Source organism: Saccostrea cucullata, unplaced genomic scaffold (genome assembly GCF_032062105.1).
Source record: "Saccostrea cucullata isolate Sc308-1 unplaced genomic scaffold, CSIRO_AGI_Scuc_v1 ctg510, whole genome shotgun sequence".
Classification (NCBI taxonomy): Eukaryota; Metazoa; Mollusca; class Bivalvia; order Ostreida; family Ostreidae; genus Saccostrea; species Saccostrea cuccullata.
Genome location: NW_026928379.1, coordinates 136,758 through 152,500, shown reverse-complemented (window position 1 = coordinate 152,500; position 15,743 = coordinate 136,758). Strand labels below are relative to the sequence as shown.

The 15,743-nt window shown below is 35.3% G+C and overlaps 1 protein-coding gene across 1 annotated transcript in view; it reads left to right on the top strand.

Annotated features, from left to right (window-relative positions):
* Positions 1–10,733, top strand: part of LOC134277408 (serine/threonine-protein kinase TBK1-like) — a 16,580-nt gene extending 5,847 nt beyond the window's left edge. The window contains exons 10-19 of the mRNA XM_062759742.1: positions 761–969; positions 2,449–2,599; positions 2,888–3,101; positions 3,536–3,663; positions 6,994–7,110; positions 7,479–7,577; positions 7,848–7,944; positions 8,138–8,262; positions 9,972–10,043; positions 10,429–10,733. Of these exons, the coding sequence (XP_062615726.1) occupies positions 761–969; positions 2,449–2,599; positions 2,888–3,101; positions 3,536–3,663; positions 6,994–7,110; positions 7,479–7,577; positions 7,848–7,944; positions 8,138–8,262; positions 9,972–10,043; positions 10,429–10,462 (1,246 nt within the window). The 3' untranslated portion in view covers positions 10,463–10,733. The remainder of the gene's footprint in view (positions 1–760; positions 970–2,448; positions 2,600–2,887; positions 3,102–3,535; positions 3,664–6,993; positions 7,111–7,478; positions 7,578–7,847; positions 7,945–8,137; positions 8,263–9,971; positions 10,044–10,428) is intronic.
* The last annotated feature ends 5,010 nt before the right edge of the window (positions 10,734–15,743 follow it).

The following is a 15,743-nucleotide window of genomic DNA, read 5'->3' as shown; positions in this document are numbered from 1 at the left end:
AGTGTAAATTAAGTTTGTTCAAATCATGACCCCTGGGGGTAGGGTGAGGCCAAAATGGCCGATCAAAGTTTTACATAGGAATATATAGGAAAAATCTTTAAAAATCTTCTTCTCAAGAATCATTGAGACAGGAAAGATAAAACTCATGTGAAATTATCCTCAGGTAGTGTAGACTCAGATTTGTTTAATTCATGACCCCCGGGGCTAGGGTGGGACCATAATGGCCGTTAAAAGTTTTACATAGGAATATATAGGAAAAAATCTTTAAAAATCTTCTCAAGGTTTTCACCTCAGGAATATATATGACCCCTGAAAAAATGGCAGATCAAAGTTTTTCACAGGAATATATAGAGAAATCTCCTTTTCAAGTACTTCAAAGTGATGATTAGTGATATTTACATGGAATCATCCTCAGGTAGTGTAGATTCTAGTTTGTTCAAATCATGACCCTCTGGGGGGGTTAAAATTTAAGCCCCCCCCCCCCTCCAACCTCAGTAAACTTTCATTTCTGATCTGATATGTGCTTTTTCCTAGCCGATGTGCTCAGGTGAGCGCTGTGGCCCCTGGGCCTCTTGTTATTAAATATTTCTGATCATAAAGATGATGAATGCAATAAAAATTATCGAAATATTCATAATATTTACATGTAAATCCATAAAACATCCTATAATCAGCAGCATTTTCCATTTTCTGCCCCTTATCTCTACTTCAAATACAGACTATTACATGTACTAAATTTAATGGTTGATTTTTGTTCCAGACTCTCAGGCCTACAGGAAGTGATCGCTGAGCAGTGTGAGGTGGCAGCTGTCAATCAAATCCTGGTCGTCGACGGAGAGTTACTGGAGCATACTGTTGACCCTCTTGACCCCGTGTCAGATTATCCAAAGTCCATCACAGAAGACAACCCTATATTTGTGTTCCTGAAGTCCTATCCTGATCACAGATATTTCCCAAACTGTGTATATCGTAAGCAGTTTCTTATTTTCAATGTCATGTCATGTTGATCCTAGAATTTTTCCCTTTGAAATGATTCTGTAGGTGCATGCACAAACCATTGTGACTGTATACAAAAATGAAATTTCAAAATGAACAGTACATTCAACAATGTAATGTAATGTTTTGTTAGATAAATTTATTCAACAAGATTCTTAACTGCATGGAATTAATGGCAACATGTTCTTGCTTCAAATATTTCAACTTTTGAGTTACATTTATATGATTTACTGTATAGGGGATAAATTTCAGAGGTTGTAATTTTCACATTTTTCTTTCATCTGACACTACCGCGGTTTCTTCAGTTTGCAGTGAAAGTTACCTCCCTTGTCTATATCCGTTTTATCCATTCTGTAGCTATAATAATTATGTAAAGGACATTAATCAGCCTTATGTCTTTATTTCACGATCAACAGGGAAGGTTATAAAATTGTTATATTTAATAAATAATTGACAATTAATTAAAACAAGTGCAGTAACTGTTATCAAAAGTCCTTGACTATAAATGTCAAATGACTTTCCTAGTGCATGTACACCCCAAGATCTTCAATACAACATGGCGAAAAACCACTAGACGGTAAATAATTATGTGTTAATATAAATGTAGGTCGACGAAATAATATCCTACCACATCTTCAGTAAGTTCTAGGTTATTTGAATGATTTTTTAAAAACCAAAGTGTCGATAAAAACTGCTATAATGCAGGTAACAAAAACACGTGGTAACATTAGTTACACATGAGTAATCAAAATTCATGGCTCACATGTTTTGATTAATGAAACACATAGCGTTGGCTGTTAAAACAGCTATTTAACAAATACAAGTTACGTGGTAACATTAGTTACACATGAGTAATCAAAATTCATGGCTCACATGTTTTGATTAATGAAACACATAGCGTTGGCTGTTAAAACAGCTATTTAACAAATACAAGTTGTTATCAGCTGATTTGAATTAAAGTAAAGTAAAGTAATTAAAGTAAAGCATGATAATTAAAATAATTGAATGACAAGTACTATTCGTAATTACTGAAATGACCATGTACTGCACATACATGCATATAAACCTATCGTATTCTATTCTCAAATTTTCAAAAAAACCCCTTGGAGATTACTGTGGTTTCATCAATTTTCGTTGCCATCAATTTTCGTTGATTTTGTAAAACATACGTTTTCGAGGATACCTAATTTCGTGGACGAAAGTATTGTCTATACAAATAGATAACACATTTCTCAATTCAATGAACATTTCATTTCGTGGATCTGCTCACCAACGAATTCCTCGAAAATTGGTGCTCAACGAATATTGATGAAACCACAGTATTGAAAATTTCTTGAATGCACGGATTTATTAACACCGTGAATGTAGCAAATATTAACTCCGCAAGTTATTTTCCCCCTATACAGTACTCTATTTAGATATCTTTTCAAAAGTAATTTTATTTTGTTGTAGCTGAGTTTCCAAGATTCAGCAGTTCAGTACACATCAGCAATGACTACCAGCTATCAAAGCTATGTTGTACAGTCATGTCCTTTCATCTTCGACTCGTAAGACAGTATCACAGAAAATTACAGTTATTACAGAAGAGTGTTCGAGGATACATGTAAGTATAGTATCTCTAAAATCAATGTTTGACAAAGTTTTCATGCTAAATTGAGTTAAAATGATTAAAGGAATATCAACAATACATGCTTTTCTATATGTATGTGTATGCTCAATGGATAACTACATGTACAGAAATATCACACACAAAAAAAAAATAAAGTCAGCATTACTGGCTCATGAAGTGCTATGTGATATAAAAATTGTACAAAGATTACACTGTGATTTTCTGGTTCCTTCATCACACCTATATATAACCAGTTACAATATTTTTTTTGTTGTTTTTTAGACATGAGCTTCACCATGAGATTGAGCACCTAGTAGACTACCTCAGACATCAGAAACAACACAACCAGACGTGTCAACTGTGGACACGGAACTATAACCATTCTGTGGCCCAGAACATGGCGCTAGTCAGGGGGACCAATCAGGGGCAGGGGGCCAAAGACAGGGAAATACTGCTGGAGGGAAATCAGAAATATATCAGGGACCTGCAGAAACAGGTAGGAGCCAAGGGCTTTGATGTCCAATCATATGGCATGTTATAAAATATCAGACCAATAAGGAGTCCTTCAACAGAAATTTTTCTGCTTATCAAAGGTTGATTTAATAAAAACAGAGGCATGTAATTTTGGTTTCTCTTACAATATGAGTATCATGAAAGGATCATGTCAACATACTGAAATGGTGATATGAAATAACACAAAATGATGAACTTCAGTATCTCAATTCTCAAACACAAAAATGACTAATACATATGAACCTAGATAAGTCCAATCGAAATAGAAGTCCCCACCACTGAATCTTTAAGTATTTTGCTTTACACTTGGTATCTCAAATCCTGGAATATCTCAGAGTTTTTTTTCTCTGGAGTTCATTGAATTTAAGATAAATAGGTTTGACTGTATTATGACACAGAATGGATATGTATTTGTAGGTGGACAACATAATGAAGGGAGCAGAGGAGCAGCTAAATCAGCTCCAGAGAGATGAACTTCAGAACAAGAGACTAGAGAGATACTGGAGGGATGAAAACCTGGCCTGTCACTCTGATACTTATAGATGGTAAGTACTACAGAACAAGAGACTAGAGAGATACTGGAGGGATGAAAACCTGGCGTGTCACTCTGATACTTATAGATGGTAAGTTACAGAACAAGAGACTAGAGAGATACTGGGGGGATGAAAACCTGGCGTGTCACTCTGATACTTATAGATGGTAAGTTACAGAACAAGAGACTAGAGAGATACTGGGGGGATGAAAACCTGGCGTGTCACTCTGATACTTATAGATGGTAAGTTACAGAACAAGAGACTAGAGAGATACTGGAGGGATGAAAACCTGGCGTGTCACTCTGATACTTATAGATGGTAAGTACTACAGAACAAGAGACTAGAGAGATACTGGGGGGATGAAAACCTGGCGTGTCACTCTGATACTTATAGATGGTAAGTTACAGAACAAGAGACTAGAGAGATACTGGAGGGATGAAAACCTGGCGTGTCACTCTGATACTTATAGATGGTAAGTTACAGAACAAGAGACTAGAGAGATACTGGAGGGATGAAAACCTGGCGTGTCACTCTGATACTTATAGATGGTAAGTTACAGAACAAGAGACTAGAGAGATACTGGAGGGATGAAAACCTGGCGTGTCACTCTGATACTTATAGATGGTAAGTTACAGAACAAGAGACTAGAGAGATACTGGAGGGATGAAAACCTGGCATGCCACTCTGATTCTTATAGATGGTAAGTTACAGAACAAGAGACTAGAGAGATACTGGAGGGATGAAAACCTGGCGTGTCACTCTGATACTTATAGATGGTAAGTTACAGAACAAGAGACTAGAGAGATACTGGAGGGATGAAAACCTGACTCTGATAATAGATGGTAAGTTACAGAACAAGAGACTAGAGAGATACTGGAGGGATGAAAACCTGGCATGCCACTCTGATTCTTATAGATGGTAAGTTACAGAACAAGAGACTAGAGAGATACTGGAGGGATGAAAACCTGGCGTGTCACTCTGATACTTATAGATGGTAAGTTACAGAACAAGAGACTAGAGAGATACTGGAGGGATGAAAACCTGGCGTGTCACTCTGATACTTATAGATGGTAAGTTACAGAACAAGAGACTAGAGAGATACTGGGGGGATGAAAACCTGGCGTGCCACTCTGATTCTTATAGATGGTAAGTTACAGAACAAGAGACTAGAGAGATACTGGGGGGGATTTGGCTGCACTCCGATGTAGATGGTAAGTTACAGAACAAGAGACTAGAGAGATACTGGGGGGATGAAAACCTGGCCTGTCACTCTGATTCTTATAGATGGTAAGTTACAGAACAAGAGACTAGAGAGATACTGGAGGGATGAAAACCTGGCGTGCCACTCTGATACTTATAGATGGTAAGTTACAGAACAAGAGACTAGAGAGATACTGGGGGGGATGAAAACCTGGCGTGTCACTCCGATACTTATAGATGGTAAGTACTACAGAACAAGAGACTAGAGAGATACTGGGGGGATGAAAACCTGGCCTGTCACTCTGATACTTATAGATGGTAAGGTACAGAACAAGAGACTAGAGAGATACTGGAGGGATGAAAACCTGGCGTTATACTTATAGATGGTAAGTTACAGAACAAAAGACTAGAGAGATACTGGGGGGATGAAAACCTGGCGTGTCACTCCGATACTTATAGATGGTAAGTACTACAGAACAAGAGACTAGAGAGATACTGGAGGGATGAAAACCTGGCGTGCCACTCTGATACTTATAGATGGTATATACTAAAATATCTATATAGGCAATCTGGCCTGTCACTCCGATACTTATAGATGGTAAGGTACAGAACAAGAGACTAAAGAGGTACTGGAGGGATGAAAACCTGGTGTGTCACTCTGATACTTATAGATGGTAAGGTACAGAACAAGAGACTAGAGAGGTACTGGAGGGATGAAAACCTGGCGTGCCACTCTGATACTTATAGATGGTAAGTACTACAGAACAAGAGACTAGAGAGATACTGGGGGGATGAAAACCTGGCCTGTCACTCCGATACTTATAGATGGTAAGGTACAGAACAAGAGACTAGAGAGGTACTGGAGGGATGAAAACCTGGCCTGTCACTCTGATACTTATAGATGGTAAGGTACAGAACAAGAGACTAGAGAGATTTGGAGGGAAAAACCTGGAATAATAGATGGTAAGTACTACAGAACAAGAGACTAGAGAGGTACTAAAGGGATGAAAACCTGGCCTGTCACTCTGATACTTATAGATGGTAAGTATTACAGAACAAGAGACTAGAGAGATACTGGGGGGATGAAAACCTGGCCTGTACTCTTACTTAAATGGTAAGTTACAGAACAAGAGACTTACTGACTTGGCCTGTCACTCTGATACTTATAAATGGTAAGGTACAGAACAAGAGACTAGAGATACTGGGGGGATGAAAATCTGGCCTGTCACTCTGATACTTATAGATGGTAAGTACTACAGAACAAGAGACTAGAGAGATACTGGGGGGATGAAAACCTGGCCTGTCACTCTGATACTTATAGATGGTAAGTACTACAGAACAAGAGACGAGAGAGATACTGTCGGGAAGAAAAACTGTCGAGTCACTCTGATACTTATAGTTGGTAAGGTACAGAACAAGAGACTAGAAAGATACTGGGGGGATGAAAACCTGGCGTGTCACTCTGATACTTAAATGGTAAGGTACAGAACAAGAGACTAGAGAGATACTGGGGGGATGAAAACCTACTGATACTTATAGATGGTAAGGTACAGAACAAGAGACTAGAGAGATACTGGGGGGATGAAAACCTGGCGTGTCACTCTGATACTTATAGATGGTAAGGTACAGAACAAGAGACTAGAGAGATACTGGGGGGATGAAAACCTGGCCTGTCACTCTGATACTTATAGATGGTAAGTACTACAGAACAAGAGACTAGAGAGATACTGGAGGGATGAAAACCTGGCCTGTCACTCTGATACTTATAGATGGTAAGTTACAGAACAAGAGACTAGAGAGATACTGGAGGGATGAAAACCTGGCGTGCCACTCTGATACTTATAGATGGTAAGTACTACAGAACAAGAGACTAGAGAGATACTGGGGGGATGAAAACCTGGCGTGTCACTCTGATACTTATAGATAGTATTTACTCATTCTGAGTTTGACATAGTAGGCAGAGAAATGAATCCTGAAAAAGATTTTAGTTAAGGCATAATGATAAACCAGAAGTCAATACTGAGTTTGTAACTGAAAAGAAGCATTAGTGTTAAAGATATACTTGAATACTGTGTAATTTCCATCCAACATTGGTGCTTGTTGTAATGTTTGGCTGCTATGTAGTGCTTTGTTTGTTTGTAGTGGAGAGAAGATAGAGGTAATGTTGGAATCAATGCGGGGTATCATGATGGCATTTAAAGAGGACAGACACAGAGTGGTGCTTGGGAAACTGGAGGAGAACATCCATATGGTAGAAAAGTAAGTCATCAATTTAAATTTACAAAGAATAGAAAAGTATGTCATCAGTTTAACTTTACAAAGAATAGAAAAGTAGGTCATCAGTTTAACTTTACAAAGAATAGAAAAGTAGGTCATCAATTAAACTGATAGACAGGGTAGAAAATAGGTCATAGACAGACACAAAAAGGTGCTAGGCAAACTGGAGGAGAATAATTATCCAAATGGTAGAAAAGTAGGTCATCAGTCTTAAAATCAATTTTGCAAAATTGGAAAATATTACAAAGAGATAGAAAACTGTTTTGATCTAGTTTCTTAAAAACAGTTTTTGATATCATTACATGCATTTGACTTTTCATTAATATGTAATATTTGATTTGATATTACAGAAATCGACTGCAGACATTATGTTCTAAGTCCCTGTCCATATTAGAAAGCTGTAACCGATGTACAGAAAAACAGTATAATGCTTACTACATGTGGTACAAGTAAGTGTGTAGAGAAAAGCAGTATTATCTGTTTGACATGGTATAAGTAGATACTTTAACATGAAAAAGAAAACAGTACAAAAACTTAACCTTGACAATAATTTTTGAAAAAATTATGGGCTTTAAATATTTCACTTGTATATTATTTTTGGACAAGGCCTTTCTATGTATATTTCTATTTCAATTTTATACAAGGTCATATAGTTTTTATTTGTGAAATTGAATCTTGTCAGATCTTGTTTGATGTACATCTGTTTTATACTTTGACAGTCAGGCAGTTGATACAAGAAACAGATGTGATAAAGTGAATCTAAAACTGGGTCACCTGGAGAAGAGACAGACGGAATACGTCAGTAAACTAGACGAGGTAGGTATAAATAACAGTTATCTGAACATATCAGAAACTAGACAAAGTAAGATATTATAAATGACAGAAAGCAGAATATGTCATTAAATTAGATGAAGGTATAGGCAGAAATGTTAATTATCAAAACATGTTATTGGCTTGTCCCTTGCCACAAATTAATTTTTGTTTAGAATATTTTTATTGTGTGTTTCAGTTTTCTAAGGTGATGATAGGGAGTATGCATGATATTGTATGTGAACCAAATTTCATTCCTAATAACAACAAAGATCAGCAGAGACGTGTGATTTCTACAAACCTTCTTAATCAGCTCAATAACAGGTTAGTCTGTCATATCAACTACATTAAAGAGAATTCTCTGATGTATATGTTTGGAAGCATGACTGTTGTGGCAAAAAGTGCCCCCCTCCCCAGCAAATTCTTGGATCATTGCTGCGCTATTATGCAGGCAGAGTCCAAACAGAACATTAATAGATAACAACATATGACGGACCAGAACAGGATTCGAACCCAGGTCCCCGGAATCTCCAGTCAGGTGCTCTACCAACTGAGATATTTGGCTACTGCCAGTCAAACCCCTCTGACGGCCTCTGAGTTATTGGGGATTGAACATAGGGATAACTGTGAATGAACAAAGAATGTTAAATACATGTACTAAGGAAATTGAGGATAGTTTCCAAATAATACCGTTGTCACGACACCCTAAGCTTGATCAGTGATAACAAGATTATTTTTTCTATTTACAATTTTATATAAAAACAAACATGTACAAATATACAAGATGAAAATTAAAGCAAAATTTCAAAATGTCTATTCCTGTTCGTCTGGGACCACGTTCCTGTAGCCGTCCACGCCCATTTCCTGTGTTTAACGGTCCATGACCTAGGGGTACCACGCCCTTGCACTAAATGCCACAACGTGCTCGACGTCCCGCACCAATCCAAAGCATCTTAAGCGTCTGCAGTGCTGACAAAACCAGGAAACCACGTCTCCCCCACACGGCCTCGGCCTAGTGTACCATGCCCTTGTGTAGTCGCGAGGTTGCCACTGCCGACAGCACCAAACCATCATGTAACCACACGCATGCATATATATATGTACAGGAACCTTCAACAAATATGTGTAGACAGAATAACAGCTTGACCCCAAACGGGCTGCCTCACAACACATCATAAATGTTTACACATATAGTTGTTCAAACATACAGTTTGACTAATATGTATCACACCGTTTCGTACGGGAAAGCAAAATAATGTACAATATAACATTACAGTCTGAGTAATAAACTTATATCATTACTTTACACTTAAACTCATGGCATGTGCATGTGGTAACATTCCCGTATATACAATTCGAACACTTTCTCTCGTGGATAAAAATAGAATAAGCTCAATTAGTATACACTACATTACTTTTCAATATAATAAATGCAAGTAAATTGCACTTAACCTGACAGGAGATTCAGTTACCACAAATAAAACTATCTAACCCTCCGTGGACATGTGAAACTACTTTCACTGGTCAAGGAAAACGTGCGCTACCCAAGACAAACTTAACATCACCTTATATAGCAACTGGCCAAATATTTAAATCACCAGAGCCTCACAATGGGGCTTCTTGCAGGATAAACACTAAATACAAACAAAGGTCACCACAGGGCAATGCTAATAAAACAGAAAATAAATGTACATATAACAAAATCAACATTGATTGCGACAACGGTATAAGTGGAAATTTTAGTGATTTTTCCGTAAAAAATCGGTATTTGATTTTTAGGGAGAAGCAATTTCAGTGATTTTAAAATGCTATTTTAAGGAGTTATTACAAATAAAACACAATTAATTTTTAGCGATTTTCAATTTTAGCAATCTCATCACCCTCATTAATAATGCCAGAATTATATCCTCAAAAAAAATTCTGCTTGTATGTTGTTACCATAATCAATGAAAGATATCGTTGAATTGCTGTCACTAAAATTGGACTATTTTATCTTGATAGTTTGTTGAATGTCAGAATTATTTTATTTGTAGATTAGAGTCAGTAGAATTGGAAGTAATGGCTCTTACACAGAGTGTAGACGAGAATTCCAAAATAATAAATAGGTAGGTATTAAGTTATAAAATATATTGCTTGTCATTTTACTTCATTATCATTTCATTTTAGTCAATAGGTTTTAGTTAATGTGCATGTCGAGTCAAGTAAGATTTCCTGTTGGTATGACAAGAAATTTCACTGTTTATATGTTCACTATTTAGATAAATTCTATCTTTGCAACACTCTTTTTTACAAAACACTAATAGCTATTTGGTGTTTTTAATAAATCAAAACAAATTTTTCTTGAGCTTTGATTATTGTGTTGCATATATGTGAGAATAAATTTCTTTACAAACTGATTACACAAAAAACATAAGAGTTATCTCAAATAATTTGATAAATTGAATCATACTATTTTTCTTCTAAACTTGCATATTGTTTAATGTATTTCAGCACTGAACAGCATATAAATGAAGGTGACTTCTGAAAAAAAACTTGCAGTTAAAAGTTACAGAAAAAGTTCAGGAATGTGAAAACCAAAGCTCAGCAAAGTGTCAGTGAAGCTCAACAGTTACATGTTACAGACTGTAAATGAAGCTCAACAGTGTGTGAACAGACTGATTTGCTTGTGGGCAAACACTTTGAACCAAGGTAGTACAACAACGTTTTGCCTCAATACAGCTCGTTGTTAAAACATAAGAACTCAAAAGACAATATTATTGTGATACTTCTCTTCCACAGATGTCAAAACCAAATTCCTTGATGTCAAAACCAAATTCCTAGATTATGTGACTAAATGTGTATTCAAAGTAATGTTGGTTTATTGACTAGATGTGTATATTTAAGGAATAACTGTCTTATTTTTCGATTTCATGAAGTGATCAATCGATTGGCTTGCATGATAATTTGCATAAACGCCAAAGGCGTTTATGTATAAAATTATCACACAAGCCAGTTGATTGATCATCTTCATGAAACTGAAAAAAAACTGACAGTTAATCCTTATACTGTACATGTATTTACATGGTATTGATTCCATCAATCCATGTGCTACAAGCCCTGCTTCTGTCTAGCCATTTGTCCCGCCCTGCACATGATTTTTTTTAGCAGGGTCTATTGAAAAACCAGAGTACATTAACTGTTTGTAATTTTGTCTCAGACAAAGACATTGGAAATGTAAATATTTTCATATCAATGCAAATAATCAAGGTAAAGATAAAAAGAAACCTTTGTGAGACCAATCACCTTTTCACAGTAGGAGATGTAGTTTACATCATTTCCTTATGATAAACTGTAAATATAGATTAGAATCAATATTAAAAAGTGCTTATAAGAAATTTCACCTTTAAGCAGCCAGTACAATTCATTTCCTGTATTGGATGATTTAATTTTATGTTGTAAAGATATATGACATTATGTATGTAATTAGCAGGCGATCAAAACAATCAGTATTTCCTCAAGGTTGTCAGGAACTACAAATAATGAATAAGTTTGATTTGTAGAAAAACACTGTGCCTCAGAGAGAGAGAGAGAGAGAGTCTTAGTCAGAGAGAGAGAGAGAGCTTTTTTAAGTGCACATGAAATAAACATTGCATGAGAGAGATAACTTTTTGAAGGTTCTTGGTTATTAACACTGTGTGATAAAGAGTAGTTTTGAATGTATTGTTAGTAGCAAATAAATGCATATCATTAACTTTATCAATTTTAAGTTATGCACAATTGTTTGTTGAAAACTGTTTACATTTGTTATATTGTGAATTAATTGTTTTTCTGTGTAGAATATATATTTTTATTTCAAAAAAAACACTGATGCTCATACATATGTAAAAAGTGTGTAAAAATACATGTAAACCTCAGTTTTAATCTGTATATTTATGCCTTAATTTTTAGACATTCAGAAATAAATAAATTATGTATATTTTTATACAAAGTCATTAATTTTCATCACTCAGGTATAATGTTCAGGTTCATTGTGCACTTTTTCAGTATGTTCTATTTGACATTGAAAAAAGACTTTCTTAAGAAAATTTGATGTCTCTTTAATTAAGGGAAATACAGGTTCAGTTAGGATAAGAAACCATGATGTTCACTTGTTTACTGATACGATATTATCCCAGAGCCCAGAATCGAAGTTTAAAATATTATAAAATAAAATGGAAATCTGCAAAGCAAGTAGATGAAAACACAAAAAAACATAACACATTAATTATACAAGTATAACACATATTGTTCTGCAGGGGACACTCACTCCTCTATGGCACTTGATCACAGCTCTGATTTTTAGAGGCTTGTGTATTTGCATAATTTGATTGGACTATTACATTTGTAGCTGGAATACTATACTGTTCTGCAAATATATCTCTATATATCTCCATATATTTCATGAAGTCTACAATGCTTCTGTGAACAAAGTGCAATAACTCTAATTTTCCATTGAACAGATTCAAACATGTCAAATGACTTTATATGTGTAAAACCAAAAAAGTAAATAAAAATAAATTTTAGTACCAGCTAGGTTAATTTAGCTTGAAATGTCAAAAATACCTTTCAAGCAAACGTATTATAACCAATGGCTTCAGTTACCAATAAAATTATTTTTTTTTTAAAAATCAAATATCATATTCTCTCTAAAAAGGAAAATGAAAATGATATTTGAAATTTAGCTTTCAATTGGCTGAAACCTTATCGAATCAGTGGGGAAAACAATATATATTGTCATTAAAATAATTATATAAAACAGGTCAAGGTGCCACAGACAGTTAAATGTAGTCTTAATTTTCAAATTATTACCTGATATCAAAAAGGTTTAAGCTAAATTCTTTCCACAATTTTCTCTAGGGAAACAATCATATTTGAGGGAAATAGGGAATTTGATGACCGGATGATTTTTGCTGATATGAGTTGCTTTTAATGGCCCGTGATCTCCCCGTACATGACTTGGGGAATCCTTCTGTGACGTATTTTAAATGGTCTAGCCTAGCAAGATCAGTAGAGCTCCTAGCAAATACACCATATGAATATCAAATCTTTGATTCCTTACAAATTCATCCTTCAATGTTTTGTTATCTATTTTGGGGGATTCTATCAATGGCTCTTATCATGACGAGGAGCACACAGCGTGTGTGACCGGTCCGCAGGGGATGCTCATTCCTCCATGGCACCTGATCCCACCTCTGATTTGATGGTAGTTCATGTTTGCTCTGCTCCTGATTTGTATTGTTTAATGGACTTTTGAGCTTGAATATATTGTTTCGTTATCTCCATATACGAGGGTTGATCCAAAAGCTCGTGGAATTTCTTCATTTATTTTATTTATTTTTAAGTGAAATTGATTGAAAATTACAAATGAGAATATAGACACTTGTTGAATATTTTAAATAAAAAAACATTTTAAGTATTTATGATAGTAATCCTATGGTAGTTGCTATGGAAACGGTTGTTTGGAAATGCGGGGGAGATTTTAACGCGTTTATTATTATTTTAATTCTTAATACGTGAAATGAGAATAGAACAACCCTATGTGGTATATAAAACAAAAATTATGTCATTATTACGACTGCTTGATCTTTTATAAACCTTTGAGAATTTTACTGATTTTACTGGATATTTAGTTTATTAGTTGGTGATTTATTGTTCATATTTATGTTGTTAGACAACGTCAAATTTCAGTCAAGTCATAAGTTTGGTTAAATTCCCGGGATCACTCTATCTTAAACACGTATATTATTGACACAGGCTGGGGAAAAAGCATTTAATAACTGGTTTTCCATTGACATAAGAAATTTAAGAAAAATAGAACTTCCGTGGACGTTGATTAAAGGTGTGGCCGGCTTTTGGAGGCTCTGTTTTAAGTGTTTATCTCCCTAGACAAATTAAAAGCTTTAATGGACGTTGTCAGCTGATGTACTCTTCTTGACATTGCTACTGAAATTGGAACATTATATGGAAAGATGGGGAATATTTTGAAATATGAGTGAAAAATGAAGATGAGCTTTTGCGAGAGGATACCCAGGCTTTTCTTGAGAACAAAAATGGAGAAAAAGGGCAACATTTGGTAGAATTATGTATTCGAATTGGACATTAGGATGAGACGCTTCTATAACGTGACGTGACATATCTAACTTGATGTAACGTCGAAATCTCCACCGGGTTTCGCAACTATCCATTTTCAGAAAGCTTGTGTGACCTTATTGGTAATTGGAAAGTGATGAAATTTTCCAATATTGTTGCATTATGACTCTCTATTATAAATATGTTTGTTGTTTGCTTTCATCAAATCACGATAAAATTTTAGAAAGAAATTCCACGAACTTTTGGATCAACCCTCGTATTTCATCTTACAAATCTGCTGTCTCTGTCGATGTATTACTTGTACTCTGTACCTTGACAGACTGCATGAAATATATGGAGATTGATAGCGAACAGTATTCAAGCTCAAAAGTCCACTCAATCAATACAATTCAGGAGCATAATGAACACGGACCCCTAAGACTCTAGAGTTGGGATCAGGTTCCATGGAGGATAGATTAACCCCCTGCCAACCGTCACATCTCAGAAAACTATTTGAAAGATTAAGGACTGTCACTTTCCTCAGGTTGTTAAAATGTTTGATACCCCAAATTGAACAGTATCGGTTGGTTAATGCGTTTATTTGTAACGAGTGATGGTGTTATATTTATGTCTACTTTTACTATCGAGCCTTTAGTTTATCATAAAAGCGTGTATGTACTGAAATAAGGCATTCTTCTATCTAGGAAACAACGACAAGGTCCTCAGTATTTGACTGAATAAATATCGTCGACCTTTCTCAGTATTTTCGAGGACTATTCAAAGTATGGTGTAGCCTCTATTCTGCTAAATAATTGGTGAATATAATTATGAAGAAACCTAATTTAAATTGTCAAAACGTAGCTGTACTGAGAAGTACAATCATGTATTTAGTATAATTAACAGTGGGATACACGTAATTATACTTCTCTTACATCATGATACTGAATAATTTTACTCCAAGTATTGGTTGATTCTAAGTTCTAAATAGAAGACTCTCTGATTAATGCATGAAAGCCTCTGAATAATATTGAAACCTGGACACTAGTTAAAATGATCTAGCTGTACATACGTATTCTGCAATGAACTAGATATTGAAGGAATATTTAGAATTAAAACGAAACTTTGAAGCAGGTCTACTTCTATGTTAAAAAAACTGATTAAAATAAAATATGGCGATTCCAGAAACCAGCCCTAAAATCAGAAAAAAACGTCACGAGCAAGACAATGATATCTGTAAAAGAAATTTCCTACTTTTGGGGGTTATACTTTTAACAAACATGAATTTACACTACGAGGGATGCTAACAATATGAACATTGTTATCTGCTGTTTCACAAAAAGTTTTATCTCTCATTCAGACCACCTGTATTTTACAAGGGCAATCGATTAGATCAGATAAAGAGCAACATTCCACATCAATGAAATTTCAAAGACATCATTTTAAAATCTTAAATTTTTAAGAAAAATTTACAATGGCCAGTAACAATGAAACTTTTTCAGAATCTTCTTGACAAAGTGATGATACTTTTTAGCTCACCTTAACGAAGTTTGGAGGAGCTTATTTGATACAGTCGGTGTCCCAGGTTAAAGTTTTTGGAGCTGTTTGCTTTTTAAGTACTTCTTTGGTTTATATTGATCAGATACTCAAGGAAGATGCTTATCATGCTTCTAGTGTGTTTCATTGTACCAGATAAGGTTTCAGATGCTGCAAAAAAGGAA